The 18959-nt window shown below is 42.1% G+C and overlaps 1 protein-coding gene across 1 annotated transcript in view; it reads right to left on the bottom strand.

The window, feature by feature from the left end:
• Positions 1-3082: 3082 nt before the first annotated feature.
• LAMTOR3 (late endosomal/lysosomal adaptor, MAPK and MTOR activator 3) overlaps positions 3083-18959 on the bottom strand; it is a 31130-nt gene continuing 15253 nt past the window's right edge. Inside the window, exons 3-7 of the mRNA XM_075336885.1 lie at positions 9718-9752; positions 8410-8468; positions 7125-7258; positions 6473-6536; positions 3083-3520 (exon numbers count right to left, since the gene is read on the bottom strand). Of these exons, the coding sequence (XP_075193000.1) occupies positions 3447-3520; positions 6473-6536; positions 7125-7258; positions 8410-8468; positions 9718-9752 (366 nt within the window). The 3' untranslated portion in view covers positions 3083-3446. The remainder of the gene's footprint in view (positions 3521-6472; positions 6537-7124; positions 7259-8409; positions 8469-9717; positions 9753-18959) is intronic.

Here is an 18959-nt window from a genome sequence, read left to right as displayed (position 1 = left end):
GTGACTGCAGCCCCTGGCTGATGAGCCACAAACTCTGATTGTAATGAGGGAGCAATGCTCTGCAGAGTTAATATGTAAGTGAGGCTATAACTCATCCAGAACCCTGATGACCCTTTCCCCCTCCTGCGTCACAGTTCCTATGGGAAGGAGGAAACCAGCTCTGAGAGACACCCACAGGCTCTGATCACAAGAGGGAGCAATGCTCTGCAGATCCTGTGTGAGGAGGGTTACACGCGCTTTCGTGAGGGAGCGTGGCTTATCGAGTGTCGTAGGGGGCAGGGCTTAGCTCTGACAAGAAGGCGTGAGAAAATATAATAAACAAAAAAATGGTGGGAAGGGACTCCCCTTCCCCCCTCCAGCCCTGCACAACAATGGTGGACAGAAAAACTCTATAAGTGTACCGCAGCTGCGGGTGCACTTAGTCCAGGGAGTTGTCCCCTCCCCCCGCCACAGGTGGAATGCTCTGCAGGTGTCTGCAATCACAGCCCATGTGCATCCAGTCAGTGTGACCTTTGCTCCAGTTTCCTGTCACGGAGCCAGTGTGCAGATTCTGACGCCTGCTGTGCCCGGTCACAGAACGTGTATCAACTCGGAGCCTGCCAGAGGGACTGAGGAATGCTCTGGGGCTCTGGAAAAATCTGAATTCTCACCTCAGCCTGCAAGAGGGGCTGAGGAAGTTTTCATCTGCTCTGGAAAAATCGGAATGATTTCACCTCAACTCCTGTGGAGATGGCAGTCTGGTCACGCTTGTGCGGAGCGAATATCAACTCAGAGCCTGCAAGAGGGGCTGAGGAAGTTTTCATCTGCTCTGGAAAATCAGTGCCATGAGACCTGTCATCCAGTGAGTAACAGCCCAGGATCCAGCGTCGCAGGAGGTGGTACGGGGAGGCAACACTCCGTGTTCCCACCTGTTGATGGTTTTGGGAAATCGGTCCCCGAAGGAACCGCCGCCCTCTAAAAACAAAAAATTCTTGCTGCAGTAGTCTGCAGAGATGTGCCTCCTATAGACACTAAGCTAAAACTGAGGTTGCCTGGCCCGGCCAGGGGGTGTATACTGCTTTTGCATCTACTTAGTGTCCTCCTATGGATAGGCAGCATAACACCCATGGTCCTGTGTCCCCCAATGAGGCGTCAGAGAAAATGCTTATTCAAACAAAATTTATGTTGAGAACATACGGTATATGTTTTGTATATATATCTGTAAATATGTATTTAGACACTATTTTTTTTCCTAGCAACCTCGTGAACAAAGCTCCTTGAGCTGAAACTTAGAAATTGGTCGTGTTAAAATTTATGATTTCTCCTATAAATAAAAAATTTTTTTACTTGCAAAGCAAAAAGTGTGCAGTGTATTTCCATGAACTATGCGTAAGTGATCTCACCCGTACAATTGCACATGAAGAATCACCATTGTGTGCACGCCTTTCTTCTCTCAACTCTTTTCTTTGTCACATAAGTCAGACGTTGCCGCCTCACCATCTTTAGACTTACTGGCCAATGACGGACAGTGCTCACATCAACAATCATCATAAACGGCTTCCACACTCTGATGAATATCCTTTGGGGTGACACATTCTGCTATCAAACCCACAAAAAAAGAGAAAGTGCTCCCTGTGTGTAATTAGTAGCCAACAAGTGAATGAAAGTGGTTGGGTAACATACCCACTCACCTATTCACGTTGTGCTGAACAGGCACAATGCTGGATAAAAGCCTGATAGTATCCATCTCTCATGGTCTGTTGATATAGTAGGTTCTCCTCACCTCCATTCCTTAATACTCCAGATCTCCAGCCGTAAGTCCTGTACCTCAATGGGCACATCAATTCAATAGATCGTTCCCTCACTTCAAGCACGGGACAGTCTAGGAGGTGCAGAGTAGAATAAGAGGTGTCTCACTGATCGTATGTATCTCCTCCACATAGAGGCAACCTCAGCTCCTCTTTCGCTGCCTGCAAGCCACTGATAACCGCTCCTTCCACCAGGCAGTTGCCGGACAGATAGCACACCTGACCGCTGCTGCTAGACCGCTCGCTCCACCCAATACTGTGAGCTGAATGAACATGGAAGATCAGAAAAAAATGGGCCTCCAAGTCTTGTGCTACAGGTCAGGAGTAGTGTTGAGCGGACCCGGATCCGCAAAATCCGGATCCGCACGGTTTGAGCGCCCGATCCGAGTCCGACCAGTACCCAGGATTCGGGGTGCACGATCCGGGATTCTTTTTTTTCTTCTCTCTCTCGTCCCGGATCCGGCTCCTCATTCATTTACATGGCCGCATATTCCGGATCGGATCCGGACTTCAGCGGCAACCCGTTCCGGATCCGCCGGACCCGGATTATGACCGATTCGCTCAACTCTAGTCAGGAGTAACCAGAAAAAAAAAAAAAAACAACTTATAAAAATGAAAAAAAAATAAAAAAAATATTTATTGGAATACTAAAAAGCAGTGCTGTTATATGTTTTTTAGTATTCTAATAAATAATTATTTCATTTTTATGATTTTTTTCTGGTTTACTTCTGACCTGTAGCACAAGACTTGGAGGCCCATTTTTTTTCTGATCTTTGCACCTTCTGCTGTCAAGAATTCAATGACAGCACATTGCTTAAATCGCATTGACTGATCGTCTGCGCAGGGTTCCATTCTTTACATTCATTACTAAGGCTTCCCAACTGGAGAGATAGATTAGCCTACTGAACAGTCCAGGACCTGACACATACCAGTGCTGCCATCTGCTAAGGAGTTATGAAGGTGGAGGCATTACTTTTCATTTAACGCTGTAGAAAAACTAGCACCATTTCTGCATTTTTTACCCACTCCTGGTTTTAGCTTACAAATATTGGGGTAAAAACCTCACCAAATCCTCTGTGTGTGCACGTGGACAAATAATAATCATCTTTATTTCTATAGCACCAACATATTCTGCAGCGCTTTATAGCGTTTTGCTTCTGGATTTTTCCTGTCACTGCAGATCAGTCATTTTAAGTAGTTGTGAAAATGTCTACAAAGGTGTGCAGAAGTCACGGAGAAGCTTTCACACATTTCATCAATGGTTCTGCGGACACAAAGTCCTAATACACAGCATGTTTAATATCAGCAAGTTGAAATTTAATGTGGTTTTGGATAGAAAAGCAACAGAGAATACAACCGATACAAATACATGTCTCATACTGTGTTAATACACTATTTTTAAGGAATTAGTTGGTTATTTGCCCAGTGGAACCACAACAGGATTCATCTCCTCGCCAGTCTGTCACTTCGGGTGAATGTCAAATGTTAGGATTGATGCCCCCTAATACAGACGTTCTTCTTCACTTCCATAGCAGAGAGGAACATTACTCAGTGCACCGGAAGAACTACAAGTAATAAACAATTCATTGCTTTGGAAATGGCAATTTTCTTTTTTTCCTTGCACACCACAAGTTCATGATTTACTCAGAGCCACATAGATCAAGAATTCTCCACCACTTGCCGCAGCTCCTCAAACAAGGGGCCAAGCTCTTTTTCCAGACTAAGGATTAGACCTAAAAAGAAAACAAAAAAAAAGTATTAGTAAAATGGTGACATCTGAAAGCACAAGTCCATATTTCTATGTACATTCCAGCTGCTTATCCCTGAAGTGAACCTGTAATCCCAGTTCCAAAAAGAAACGAATATAATGCGGACAGAACTAAAGCATGACCTGTTATGAGCCGGTTGTGAAGCTTGCTAGTGGCCGATAACCGGTCAGTGATGACTAGCCCACTGCGCAATCTTAGTGCAGATGAACAATATGGTAGAAATGGTGCTCAGTGTGTCGGAGACCAGTTATTGAGGGCATTTGCTGGGCAGTGTAATTATTACTGGAGTAGGTTGCACATTTTTATTACGAGTACACAATACGCATACATTTTAATTAAATGAATTCTCCAGTGAAAACAAGTGATCACTTATTAATCGGCGGGTGTCCAACTGCTGGGATCCGCACCAGTGGCAAATTGAGGCACTTTCATCCTCATTGGAAGAGAGAAGTAATGTGCATGTCTGATCACCGCTCCATTCATTATTAGGCTACCAGAAAATAAGTACAGCGCTCAGCAGACCCATAGGGAATAAACGGGGCAGAAGTCGAGCACGCACACTGCCGCTCCATTGTAATGGGGATAAAAGTGCCCCGTACGATAGGTGTGGATTAGTGATGAGAAGCACCATCATGCTTGGGAGCTTGGTACTCGTAAGGAGCAGTCAGATGCTCGGACGAGCTTGACTCGGGTACCAAATATAATAAAAAAAAAAAAAAACACGGTATGGCTGCGCTGCTAAAGATTAAGATAGAGTGATGGTTTTAAGGATTTTAATATAGGTAATGGTGCCACAACACGTTTCGGGGATACATATTCCCCCTTCCTCAGGCTGAGGAAGGGGGAATATGCATCCCCGAGACGTGTTGTGGCACCATTACCTATATTAAAATCCTTAAACCCATCACTCTATCTTCATCTTTAGCAGCGCAGCCACACCGTGGTTTTTTTTTTTTCTCTCCTTTTCCCTGACTCTTATCTCCATGTGGAGCTCACGGGGCTGCTGCAGCTAATCCGGGATTTGTCTGCATCTATCAAACGCTTGCCTGAAGGGCTGGTGAGTCACCGGCATCGTACTCACGGGACCGTCCATCCCAGAGGAGGAGCTGTAATTCAGCGCTGGTCCGGCGGCTGTGATCTCCACGTGGGATTGTCGATCGTGTGAGCAGCCACCTAGGACAGGACTCCTGTGGGCTTGAAAGGACCGGTTCTCCCGTTGATGTCAAGCAGTGCACTTTGCAATTCCTTACGGCTAATTCCCCAGCATTGTACCTGATGTACAACAGTACCAGGTGAGTGTGTCCATCACACTGTTTTACTCTTATCAGTTTTCACACAGGAGCGCCCTCTCTGTCTTTTATTGTACCAAATATAATGAAAGTCAATGGGGAACGCAAACATTTTTCTTGAAGATGTTCTGGAAAAATGTTTGAGTTCCCCATTCACTTCCTTTATACTTTGTACACAAGCCAAGCACGTCCGACTGCTCATTACGAGTAGACGCACCTGAGCATGGTAGTGTTTGCTCATCACTAGTGTAGATCCCAAGAGGTCCGACACGCACTGACCAATAGATTATCACCTATCTGGTTTTCACCAGACAACCCCGCTAAGGTAAAGGTTTGCTGTGAAGGTCACTTTAGCTATGAGGTCTGAACAGAGTAGCAATAGCAGTAGTTTTACACTCTTCAGAATGAAACAAGCAAATATTGCTCAAAAATGTATGTAGCAAGCATTTGAAGAAGCAGATAGAAGTACCAGACTGTCACTACTAATTGTATGTCACTGTGAAAGGGCTACAGCAATCTGTTCCCATGGAACCTGCCTCCACTCTGCCAAATGGTGGACGTGCTATCTTTCCAAAGATTAGGCCACCCGCATAGTCCAGGAAAAAAAAAAATCGCTTTTAAAGGGGTAAAATAAAATTAAAAAAATATATACAATGTGATGCAGTGCGTGGATAAAATTTGGCAACATCTCATCCACTTTGCTACTTCTATAATATGCTGATTTTCAGAATTGAAATCTGCAGCCTATCAGGCTGTTTGTAAAGGGGGACTGCCTGAGAAGCTCAATTTAATAAATGCGGGGAAGAATAAAAAAAAAAAAATGTCTCCATCTTGTACATTCTCTCAATCAGAGGAAAAAATCGGACTAAACTCTGATCTTATCCGGGTGCGGTAGGATTTTTTTCACAGACCCATATGCATGTATGGCCAAGTGGGATCAGATTTATAGAGGAAAATCGTGCATACCGCAATTCTTTTCCTCACATCCACATTGAATAACGGTGGTTCACGTGCAAACCAATGCTTTGTCGGACTGCACTTGGACCGAAAATATGGTCGTCTGCATGAGCCATTAGGGCAGGGGTCCACAACATGTCGCTCAGGAACCACATGTGGCTCACGGGCCCGTGATATGTGGCTCTTGGCTGTCTTCCAGCTTGGTGCATTAGCACCACGTCTAGCAAATATCTATGAAGAGCAAGTCTCCAGATGGTGACTTTTGCGAGTAGCCCCACAAAGAAGAGCAGATCTGAATGGGAGTAAGGTGAAACCCCTGGATTTTTGTATACTACCTCAGTGTGTTTCTTTGGAAAAGCTTTGGTTGTTATACCAGTAATGGGGTCTCTGGGTGTCACTACTGTGAGGAGAGAGAGCTGGATGTGGGTCCCGGACCCTCTGAGCTGAATGTGGCACTCAAGGTCAGTAATGTTTGGGATCACTACCCGAGGGGATTAATAATCGAATCTCATCAAGTCTGACAAGATTGAGGAAATATTTAACGTTAATGGGGACAGGGTAGTTTGCATTTTACCTTTTGCTTCCCAGTGGCATATTCCCCCTTCACCAACAGAAATAGAATGCACATTTCATCTGGCTAGATATGTAAATAATACAGAAGAACGCCTACCTGTATTGGCATTGCTGCTAGCAATGAAGCTCACAACCAACGGCAATCTGTTAAACTGGACAACCTAAAACAAAAAATTATTTTAATACAAATAATGCTTTACTATACAGTGAGAAAAGAAAACACTTTCAATGTGAGGGACGCATTGAGAAAGACTGTGGGATTTGGCTAATATCAATGCGGATGGCATGGTGCACATGAAGACTGAAGCAGCACTTACAAAAAGAGAATGGAGCAAATAATATATTTATTGCTCAACTGCCATAACAAAATGGGGCTAAAAGATTTAGGGGGCAATTCATCCCAGTGTTATCGCCAGAAAACTGGCCACAAATACTTTGAAAACGCATAACATTTTTGAGCAATGCGGAGTTGTGCAAATTTTTTTTCTTTTGGCAAGTCTATGCCAATTTCAAACATGAGAAGGGTTAGTGTACGATCGGGCATCGCTACGCCCACCCATCAAATTTATAAATAATGCTAGTGTTTTTTATGCCAGCAATGTTACTGACTGGAGTACCATTTCAGTCGAGGGCACACAACTTGTAAGATGCGCCAAATTCAGTGAGTGGCCTGTTAATTAAATCAATGCATCTTATTCCTGCACAGCCCACTGTTCACAAAGTGATACTGGGTCTACAGTCTTACCTACCTGATACGTGTTGTAGTAACATATGATGCTTTTGTTTTTGGAGAGCCCCAGCTTGCTTCCCTGGTCCGTGGCGAGTGCAAATGTGGATAGGAAACAAGGCCTCAGAGCATGTTCAGGGGAATTCTCATTAGCAACTGATTACACAGAAAACAACAATGAGTGTATGTGAACATTTCTAAAATTCAGTCTTCTACTTTTCACTGATGAGGGGCAAGAACCCTGAAACCTCTATATGCAAATGAGGTTCTGATTTGGCGTTGTGTCATGTGGCACGGCTCCTTAACACCATAGAGCAAATGGACATACCAGTACACCTGTATTTGGAGCGAGCTGAGCTGCTAAGCACTCATGGAAGATGCTGGCTGTATTATACAACCAGCATCTGTCTCTAACAGCTTACTCTGATTTGTTCCATTTAGGCTATGTGCGCACTAGAAATGTGAAGTTTCTCAAGAAAATTTCTTGAGAAACTTCTGGGAGTGAAAGATTTCCGGACCTCCGGAAAAAATCCGCACCAAATCCGCATGCGGATTTGCCGCGATTTTCCCGCGGGTGATTCCCTGCGGATTTTGCAGGCTGTACTACCGAAATCCACAGGGTACCTGCGGAAATAATGGATATGCTCATTTTCTCAAGAAATTTTCTCGAGAAATTCTTCTCAAGGAAATTTCTTGAGAAAAATCCGCACAGTGCGCACAGCTATTTTTTTTTTTCATAGAATTTGCTGGGAAATGTCTGCACAAAGATTGCAGACATTTCTCAAGAAATTTCGGCGGGAAATCCACGGGTAAAACGGTCTAGTGCATACAGAGCCTAAGCCATTTAAATGTTGCTCTCTCACACTGATAGCAGCAATTACTTAAACAATTCAAATCACCCCCTTTGCCCCCATCAAAAATAATAAAAGGGGTTTCCACAATCAGATTCACATGCACGTTTTGAAGTCAAACCCAGGTGATACATATTACAAAAAAAAAGGAGAGATCAATCATTTGCATACAATTGTCTACCATTTATACTCCATTTCTTGCTTTGGCTTCAAACACAGCATAAAAAAAGAAAAATCCTGAACATGGAGACATAACTTTACTCTAAATTATTTTTACGGCTCAAGTTTCTGTACCGTTTTGAGTTCCGTTATTGACATGTACTGTCAGATGTGCACACAAGGACCTAACAGCCATCCATCTAATGTGCAACCTGGCCATACGGGTGGGTACATGGGTCAAGAGCCACATCACAGCAGAATTGCATGCAGATAAACATGTACAAGCCTGTTCCTTACCTTTAATTACAGGCACCCCATCTCTGTCTGATACTACAATGGCATGAAGTCCTTCAACACTGAAAGCAATCAAAAGGGCATTTTAGTAACAGTCATTACTTATCACTAGAGTTGAGCGGACTTCTAATAATCTGGGTCCGGCGGATCCATGGGAAAGAGAGAAAAGAGAGAAAAGAGAGAAAAAGAGAGAAAAGAGAGAAAAGAGAGAAAAGAGAGAAGAGAAAAAGAGAGAAAAGAGAGAAAAGAGAGAAAAGAGAGAAAAGAGAGAAAAGAGAGAAAAGAGAGAAAAGAGAGAAAAGAGAGAGAAAGAGAGAAAAGAGAGAAAAGAGAGAAAAGAGAGAAAAGAGAGAAAAGAGAGAAAAGAGAGAAAAGAGAGAAAAGAGAGAAAAGAGAGAAGAAAAGAGAGAAAAGAGAGAAAAGAGAGAAAAGAGAGAAAAGAGAGAAAGAAGAGAAAAGAGAGAAAAGAAGAGAAAAGAGAGAAAAGAGAGAAAAGAGAGAAAGAAGAGGAGAAAAGAGAGAAAGAAGGAAAGAGAAAAGAGAGAAAAGTAAGATAAGAAAAGAAAGATAAGAAAAGAAAGATAAGTCCCGGATCTGGATCGTGCAGCCGGATTCCGCGTCCGGGTCGGACCCGGATCGGACGCTGAAACCGCGCAGATCCGGATTTTTACAGTTCGGATCCGCTCAACACTACTTATCACACAAAAGAAACCTTGTAATCACGCCACCAGAATGGACACTGTCAATGAGCAAACACTTGGACACCTGTATCAGATATAAGGCTATGTGCGCATGTAGCGCAATTACATGCAGTTACGCTGCGCTTTGTAGCGCAGCGTAACTGCATGCGTCCTGCGTCCCCTGCATAATCTATGAAGATTATGCAGGAGCCGTGCGCACGTGGTGTATTAGAGCGCAGAGCTTCGGCTGCTGCCCGAAGCGCGCGTTCTAAGAAGTGACATGTCACTTCTTCCGTGCGCTTTGCCGGCAGCCCCTGCTCTGTCTATGGCAGGAGCTGCATGCAGAGCGCATGGAATCGGCTTTTTTTTTTTTTTTCTCTACGGACATTTTCTGCAGCGATTTGAAGCACACGTGTGCTCTTCAGATCGCTGCAGAAATTTCTGCAGGGCTAGTACGCAACGTGCGCACATAGCCTAAAGGACTCCAAGACACCAGTATCTCCACAGGTAGGAGGGCAGACATCTTGTCATTCAGCCATTAGTACACACTTGTGAGTAGAAGCCTACCAATTATTCAATATAATTACATAATAACAACGTTGTCATCTGAAACACTATGGATATAACTTACCTTGGAAGTTTTTTGTACAGAAATCGTCTCAAGTCCTAGGAAAAAAAAAAAAACCCAAATGATTATAAGTACCCATATCTCACCAAGCACAGGATGTCTTCAGAGTGCTAGCCGATGCAAAACAAAGCTCCAGTTCTATCACTAGACAGTGTTTTCGGGAGGTAACAAAAATCACATATCAAGCTTTCATAGCATATCCTGAGTATATAATATATGCTGGAGATGAAAACCCCCCTTTGATAGGACAGATCAAACCTAAACCTTCCTGATTTTGTATGTCAGGCTAACAAAATTGGTAGACAATTTGCTTCCCTTCACAACACTTCACGTCCTAATGGAACGTGCCAACTGACATTAGAACAAGTATCTTCAATCATGATCCTTTATTGGGATTTTAGGTGATATACCAACACTAAATAGCAAGTCTTTGTGAAGTGTAAAGGAAATAATACATGGTTTGCTAAATATTGTAAAAATTTAAATCTGAAAATTGTGATGTGCATTTGTAATCCTCAATCCAGAGTCTATAGTAAGACCACCTTTAGTGGAAATTACTGCTGCAAGTCTTTTGGAATATGTCTCTACCAGCTTTGCACATTTAAAGGCTGAGTTGTTTGCCCATTCTTCTTTGCAATACAGCACTAAAGGCCCCATTACACGCAGCGACATCGCTAACGAGATGTCACTGGGGTCACAGAATTCATGACGCACATCTGGCCTCGTTAGCGACATCGTTGCATGTGACACTTACAAGCGACCGCTAGCGATCCCAAATACTCACCAAATTGTTGAATGTTGACACGTCGTTCATTTTCAAAATATTGTTGCTCGTTTGGGACGCAGGTTGTTCATCGTTCCTGAGGCAGCACACATCACTACGTGTGACACCCCGGGAACGACGAACAACAGCGTTCCTGCGTCCTCTGGCAACGAGGTGGGAGTGACGTTCATGCGGCTGCTCTCCGCCCCTCCGCTTCTATTGGTGGCCTGCTGTGTGACGTCGTTGTGACGCTGCACGAACTACCCCTTTAAAAAAAAAAAGAGGTTGTTCGCCGGCCACAGCGACGTTGTTAGGAAGGTAAGTTGGCGTGACGCGTACCGGCGATATTGTTCGCCACGGGCAGCGATTTGCCCGTGACGCACAAACGACAGGGGTGGGTGCTATCGCTAGCAACATAGCTTGCGATGTTGCTGCATGTAAAGCAGCCTCAACTCAGTGAGACTGGATGGAAAGTGTCTGTGAGTAGCAATTTTCACATCTTGCCAAGATTTTCAATGGGATTTAGATCTAGACTGACATTCACACACATGAACATTCTTTGATGTAAACCATTCCATTGTAGCTCTGGCAGTATGTAGGATCATTATCCTGCTAGAATGTGAACCTACTCCTCAGTCTCAAGTGTTTTTCAGCCGCTAACATTTTTCTACAATACTGCCCCATATTTAGCTCCATCCATATTCCCATCAACAATGACCAGCATTCTTGTCTCTGTTCTACAAAAGCATCCTCACAGCATGATGCTGCTACCACCATGTTTGATGGTTGGGATGGTGTTTTCAGTGTGATGAGCAGTGTTCATTTTCAACCACACATATTGTTTAGAATTAACATAAAAAGTTCTACTTTGGTCTCCTCTGACCAGAGCACCTTCTTGCACATGCTCACTGTGTGACCTACATGGCTTTTTGCAAAATTCCAACAAGACTTCTTTTAGCTTACTTTCAAAAATGTTTTTCTTTTTGCCACTCTTCCATTAATGTCAGATTTGTGGAGTAGACTACTAAGGCTGGAGGCACACTTCCAGGTGACTCGTGCAAGGATTGCATCACACTGCCCAGCTGCTCTCTTACGCTGGTTTCACATCAGCGTTTTCCTGCCGCACTCGCAGATCCAGCACAAGGACAGCACAGTACATTAAAGTTCACTGGCAAGCTGCGGGCACATGCGGTCATGTGACCGGAGCATGTGACAGCATGTGACCGGGGCTTGCCGCACTGTCTGTGAACTGTATTGTACTGTACTGCCCTTATGCCGTATCCGGCAGTGAGACAGAATACCGCTGATGTGTTTGTGCCCTTAACAGGTCAGCTTCATGTATTTCTATGCAGCTGACATGCTCCAGGAGAGCTGCGGCCAATCCAAGGATTAACATGCAATCTCACGCGAGTTATTCACAAGTGTGACTGCAGGCCAATACTTGTCCTGTGGACAGATTCTCCCATCTGAGCTGTGGATCTCTACAGCTTCTCCAGAGTGACCATGGATGGGCCTCTTGATTGCTTTTTTCATTAGTGCCCTCCTTGCTTGGCATGTTAGATTAGGTGGGCAGTCATGTCTTGGTAGGTTTACAGTTGTGCCATACTCCTTTCATTTTTCTATGTAGGATTGAACAGAGCTCCATGATATGTTCAAAGTTTGTGCTATTTTAAAACCTAACCCTGCTTTACTCCTCTGCACAACTTTAGCCCTGACCCGTTAGGTGTGTTCCTTGGTTTTCTTGATGCAGTTCGATCCTTAATGTTCTCAAACAAAACAGCTATACTGAGAATACATTACACATAAGTAGACTCAAAGTAATTAGGTGACTTCAAGAAGTAATTGGTCACTCAGGATTTTATTAGTAAAATACATCTAAGTTTGTGGCTGTAATGTGAAAAAAAATAAAGAAAACTAGTATGAATACTTTTTATAAGGCAGTGTAACTAGATCAAAAAGCTTTAAGTATCCAAAAATAGTACAAGTAAAAACTACAGCTCATTACACAAAAAAGAAAACAAGCCTTCTTATAGCGCCCACTTACAGAAAATAAGAAAATTATGGCAATAAGAATATGATAACAATAAAAAAAGAAACTTGTTTTAGAGATGGGCTGATTGATAGTCTCTGGCGGCTGAATGGGAGGCTGGAAAATTTCTCACCTTCCAGGTTTCCCGATGTGGCTTGTGACTAGTTGAGTTGGCACGACGTCATCAATGTGTTACGCCACAATTATTAAATCACACCAGCTCTGCCAATCAAAATACACATCAGGGATAAAGGAAGTTTACAAATTTGCAAGCATATCATTGAGCTGCCAGAGACTACTGGCTTGGCCAATGGACCGGAGTGCCCAAACAAGGATAAAGAGTGCACCACAATGGCCAATGGTAAAAAAAAAAAGGGGTGCTGATGATGCAATGAACAAGGGTACAATATAAGAGGGGAAAAAACAGACATTGCATATAACCGCACAACCCGTGATGAAGATGGAAAACCTTTATTAGTGTTGAGGATAAAGAATTGAGTATCCAAAAATACTTAATTCAGCCATTTCATAGACTCAGTTATATAGTTCAGTAGATGTGAACTAATACACATATTTGTGAATGCTTTTGTTTCTTACTAACATGTATATATATGTATATTGCATATTCAGTGTATTTTCCTTAAACTCAGTGTATACTAGGATATATATATATTATATATATATATATATATATATATATATATATATGTATAGCTTGAAGATGGCCACCATTTCCTGTTCTCCACCCAAGACAGATCGACAAAGAAAGAAATTCCTGGATCCTAGACTGACCAATCAACGGAGAATATGTAGATCTCTCTACGTCATGAAGCCCTGCCCTGCGATACTTGATTGGACTAAAACTTTTGTTTACACCCCTTTTACTTCGTGGTCTAATCGTCCGAGAATAAAGATTTTCAGTCTTGCCTCAGCCTTGGTCGTGAGAGGAAGAGTTTTAATTGATTTCCAATTAATTATTATTCTTTTTCGCCGTGCACAAACGACATTTTAATTCGGAACAACGATCAGATCGGAAATGGGATCACTTGTATCCATCCTCAACAACTGGAGGCACCGCTGGGATACCGTAAGAAAGATTGGCCGAACTTCTATCTCGGATCCGAGGGATCGTTTCCTAGTACCCACAGGCCACCGAAACAGGAGCTGATCACTCAAAATCGCAGGTAAGTGTCATATATAATGTATATGAGATTTGCCTGCGGTTTCGGAGACTTGTGGCGAAAGGTCTGATCCCTGAACTGAGGAAGGGGTTGACGCTATTGACCCTTAGCGGGCTTGAATCTTTCGCCGGTAGTCTAAGAACAAAGAGACGGACCCAGACCCCATAGCGTCATAGGGTCCGTGGGTCATACGATCTGATCGTTTTTTTTTTTTTTTTATTGCTAATTGTGAACGGTGTTTTTAGCTTCATAGATAGCTTGTAGATTCTACGCTCTGATCTAGTTTTCAAAGAGTTAATTGCCTGTCGTTTTTTTCTTCTTCGCTGTGAACAAGGAAGAAGGGAGGTAGACAGGGACTGAGAGCGGGAATTGTATTACACGCTGTGTCTGCAGTGTCTTAGACAAAGGAAGCAGGGGGGTTGATAGTTAATCCCCCTTGCCTGCATTTCTTCACTAAGAGGAAAGTTTGTGTGTGTTAGAAAGCGGGGGGGGGGGGGTTGTAATAGAGCCCACATAGACGCAGCTGTTGTCTTTGTTCTGTGAAGGAGAAGGGGGGTGGAGGGTGAAGAGGCAGACGCCGGGTGTTAAAACAGCGCAGCTCTTTGGAGCGAGGAGAAAGGAGGGGTCAGTGGGCTAATATACAGGAGATGGCTGCAGCCTTTGTATCGTAAAGCAAGCAGAGTTGTAATGATTTGAAAGAAAAACAAGTGTTATTTTAGTTTGGATTTGAGAGAAATTAACGGGTTCATGCATTTTTCAGTTTTTTAACTTGTTTGTTTTTGAACAGAAGTATGAGAACTAGCGATTCCCCTGTGTTGCGGACACAGCCACCGTTTGTTAGATATTAAATATTGGATATTGAATATTGAATATTAGATATTGAATGTTGGATATTGAGTGTTGGATAGATAATAAACGAGGCGGGAAGGGTTCTGTTAACTTAAAGTGGATTTAGCGTATTCCTCTGCGTTTTAAACGTGAGTCACTGTTATGAGGGGGTAGGTCTTCATAACGAGGCAGGAAAGGAACTCACTTTAGTTGAGGTAAGGGTGCTGGAGTTAGCGGATTCTCATGCGTATTAGACGCGAGTCACTGTCAGCGTGTTACAAACGCGGACGAGACGAGAAAGGACTCCATTGGAACGGCCGATCCAATTAAGCACTGTATACTCTGTTCAAAAGATAAATATGTTGTTTTTAGTAGGAGCTGAGAACGCTGTCGCCCTAGTTACAAAAAACGGAAAAAATATAAAAGATTGTAAAAAGTTGTGTAATATCGTTGGACTACCACTAGATGGCAGGCTGCAACCCATGTATTGAAGTTCAGATTAATCTGTAGTGAGTTTATAATGAAGGACAAAGACCCTATTCACTGTCTGTTGCTGTTTGTAGAATCACTAAATGTTTTTCTCTAGCGGTGCCTTATTGTTCTTCTCTAGAAGTCATTATATCTGGTGCTAATCATATCTCTCCTTTGTATGCTGGAATGCAAATTTACAGGCACTAAAGTATCCCTGGTTTACTACGTAGTTCCAGCCACTCCCAGTACACCCAGGGAGTCACAACATGGATGCTGCACCCGGAAGTCAGGTGCCTGGAACTTCCTGTGGCAGCCGTCTTGCTACACCCACTGATGGCAGTACACCTCATAAGCCACACCCCTCGCAATGGCTCTTTGTTCAAAGCTCTCCACCCATCCCCGGTGGGAGGTGTTCTCTGGTATATATGACTAACACATTTGAATAAGCATAAATTGTATATTTGTTTACTCAGCTATCCCATAAATGCAAGTCAAAGATAAGTAAGTGAAATTTTTACAGAAATGATGTGGAAACAGATCTGTTCACATAAAATTAATTGGTATTTTAGAAGTCCTGCAGCATTATATCATAAAATAAAATAGAGGAAGGTAAATATATATATCTTTGTACTGTGTTAGTTAATTTAAAACAAAAATCGTAAACGACTTACCCCTACTGATGTCAAAATGTATCAAATCCATTTGTAAAAAGGAATTAGGAAAAATGTATAATGCATCCAATGTACATATGGGTAATGGATGTGTTCCCTGCTACGTCTTTGTTATAACAAAGGATGAGTTTTTTTTCCTTCTTCCTCTCTCACTTTTAAGAAGTAAGAATGGAATGTGTCTCTCTCCAATAGTGACGTAAGTTTGGTTTAACCCTTAGAGTTCAGGATTTCCCATTTTTAGTTTGCTGTTTATACCTGAATAGGGAATATTAAATTTTATGGGATGCGCGATATAATTTGTGTTGTTTTGTTTTTAATGGCGATTTATTTGAACAATATATTTTTTATTTTGTGACTCTATCACCTTTTCTGTTTTTATGATTATTTCTAAACAATTTATATATTTTTGCAAGTTAGTCGCCCAGTCACAGCTGTCATTTCATCATGTCTCAGTCGTTTCTACTATGAAAGGTTTTTCTTTTCTTTATGGATACAGTGTTGTTTATTGTAAAGTTTTAAAATTTCCCAGTAATGTATAGTGTCCTGAGATGTACGTTATTTTCAGTGTTTGTTCATTTTAGGTTTTAGTATGTGGCTAATTTATTACCTGCTGTTTTATCTTTTCTTTTAGGGAATACCAGTATACAAATGCTGAATTTTGCCATATTGGTAAATAAACAATTAAACAAGGGGGGAATAAGGTATTAACCCCTTAGTGACGGAGCTAATTTTCACCTTAATGACCAGACCAAATTTTGCAATTCTGACCAGTGTCACTTTAGCAGGTTATAGCTCTGGAACGCTTCAACGGATCCCACTGATTTTGAGATTGTTTTTTCGTGACATATTGGACTTCATTTTAGTACCAAATTTTGGACAAAATTTTTTGCGTTTATTTGTGAAAAAATATGAATTTTGGCAAAATTTTTGAAAATTTTGAAATTTTCAACTTTTGAATTTTTTTTCCGTTAAACCAGAGAGTTCTGTGACACAAAATAGTTAATAAATAACATTTCCCACTTGTCTACTTTACATCAGCACAATTTTGGAAAAAAAAATATTTTTTGTTAGGAAGTTAGAAGGGTTCAAAGTTTATCAGCAATTTCTCATTTTTACATCAAAATTTACAAAACCATTTTTTTAGGGACCACATCACATTTGAAGTGATTTTGAGAGGCCTAGATGACAGAAAATACCCAAAAGTGACACCATTCTAAAAACTGCACCCCTCAAAGTACTCAAAACCACATTCAAGAAGTTTATTAACCCTTTAGGTGCTTCACAGGAACTAAAGCAATGTGGAATGAAAAAAGCAAAAAATAAAATTTTACCTAAAAATGTTGCTTTACCCCAAATGTAATCAATTTTAGAAGAAATAACACAACAAAATGGACCCCAAAACTTGTTACCCACTTTCTTATGAGCGCGGTGATACCCCATATGTGGTCAGAAACCTCTGTTTGGGCAAATGGGAGGGCTGGGAACACAAGGAGCAATATTTGAAGTTTGGAAAGCAAATTTGGCTGAAATAGATTGCGGGCACCATGTTGCATTTACATGTCCGCTAAGGTACCTAAACAGCAGAAACCCCTCACAAGTGACGCCATTCTGGAAACTAGACCCCTCAAGGCTTCTATCTAGGGGTATAGTGAGCATTTTGGACCCACAGGTACTTCACAGATTTTGATAACGTTACGTTGTCATATTGAAAATTTTCATTTTTTTCTCAAAAATGTTGCTTTAGCATTAATTTTCTTACTTTTTCAAGAGGTAATTCCAAAAATTGGACCCCAACGTTTATTACCCACTTTCTTATGAGCGCGGTGATACCCCATATGTGGTCAGAAACCTCTGTTTGGGCAAATGGGAGGGCTGGGAACACAAGGAGCAATATTTGAAGTTTGGAAAGCAAATTTGGCTGAAATAGATTGTGGGCACCATGTTGCATTTGTAGGGCCCCTAAGGTACCTAAACAGCAGAAACCCCCCACAACTGACCCCATTTTGGAAACTAGACCCCTCAAGGAATTTATTTAGATGTTTGGTGAGTACCCTGAACCCCCAGGGGCTTCACAGAACTTTATAGCGTTGAGCCATGAAAATAAAAAAATTTAATTTTAACACAAAATTGTTACTTCAACCATGTAGCTTTTTTTTCACAAGGGTAAAAGGAAAAAAAACACCATAAAATGTATTGTGCAATTTCTCCTGAGTTCGCCGATACATCATATGTGGCGGAAATCAACTGTCTGGGTAAACGGCAGGGTGCGGAATGAAAGGAGCGCCATTTGACTGCAAAATTGGCAGGAATCATTAGCGCACGCCATGTTGTGTTTGGAGACCCCCTAAAGTGGCTAAACAGTAGAGCTCCCCCACAACTGACCCCATTCTGGAATCTATACCCCTCAAGGATGTTATCTAGGGGTATAGTGTGCATTTTGAACCCACAGGTACTTCACAGAATTTTATAACAATAGGTTGTCATATTGAAAATGTTCTTCTTTTTCACAAAAGTGATGCTTTAGCACCAAATTTTCCACTTTTACAAGATGCAACACCAAAACGTGGACCCCTCATTTTGTTACCCACTTTCTTACGAGTCCAGCGATACCCAACATGTAGTCAAAAACGTCTGTTTGGGCAAACGGCAGGACTTGGAAGGGAAGGTGCACTTTTCAAATTTTGGATTATTTGATTTGCAGAGCCTATGTGTTATCAGAACAACTGAAAACCCACATAAATGGATTTTTTGTACATTTTATCTTGGAGTGAAGGGCAAAATGTGGAGGAAAATACCGCCAACTATATGGCAGACCTGTGCTTGTTCCAGAGATGAAGGAACACCAGGAGGGCTAGAAGGACACGTTAATTTTTCAGAGACTGGTCGTACAATGTCTGTTAAGCATCATCAATCCCTATATGAGGGACAATTGTGCCAGACGACATGGTACATCATAACAGGCTCCTACCTGCCAAGGTCGGAACCGCTATATGCACAAAACAACCAGTCCCCCACAGGGTTATAAAAGTATTGTCCAGTGCAGGAGGTTCGGCAAGAACCATGCAGTAAAGCCCATGGTGTAAAATTACAGAACAGCTTCAGATCCTCCAATAAAATTATCATGCCCGTATCACCAAGACGTAGTTGTAATAGCAGTCAGACTAAGATGACTGGTGCTAAAACTTTGAGTGATCAAATCTTGGAATTATTTGTCAGATGATCAGATGTTTCAAGAACATTTGCGGCGTCCACATTCTGGAGTACGCAGACGTGGGCATATGACGAGAATTTGTCTGCATAAC

This window comes from Anomaloglossus baeobatrachus, chromosome 1 (assembly GCF_048569485.1).
Source record: "Anomaloglossus baeobatrachus isolate aAnoBae1 chromosome 1, aAnoBae1.hap1, whole genome shotgun sequence".
Lineage (NCBI taxonomy): Eukaryota > Metazoa > Chordata > Amphibia > Anura > Aromobatidae > Anomaloglossus > Anomaloglossus baeobatrachus.
The sequence above is the reverse complement of the archived record's forward strand: the minus strand, read 5'-3'. Positions and strand labels throughout refer to the sequence as shown.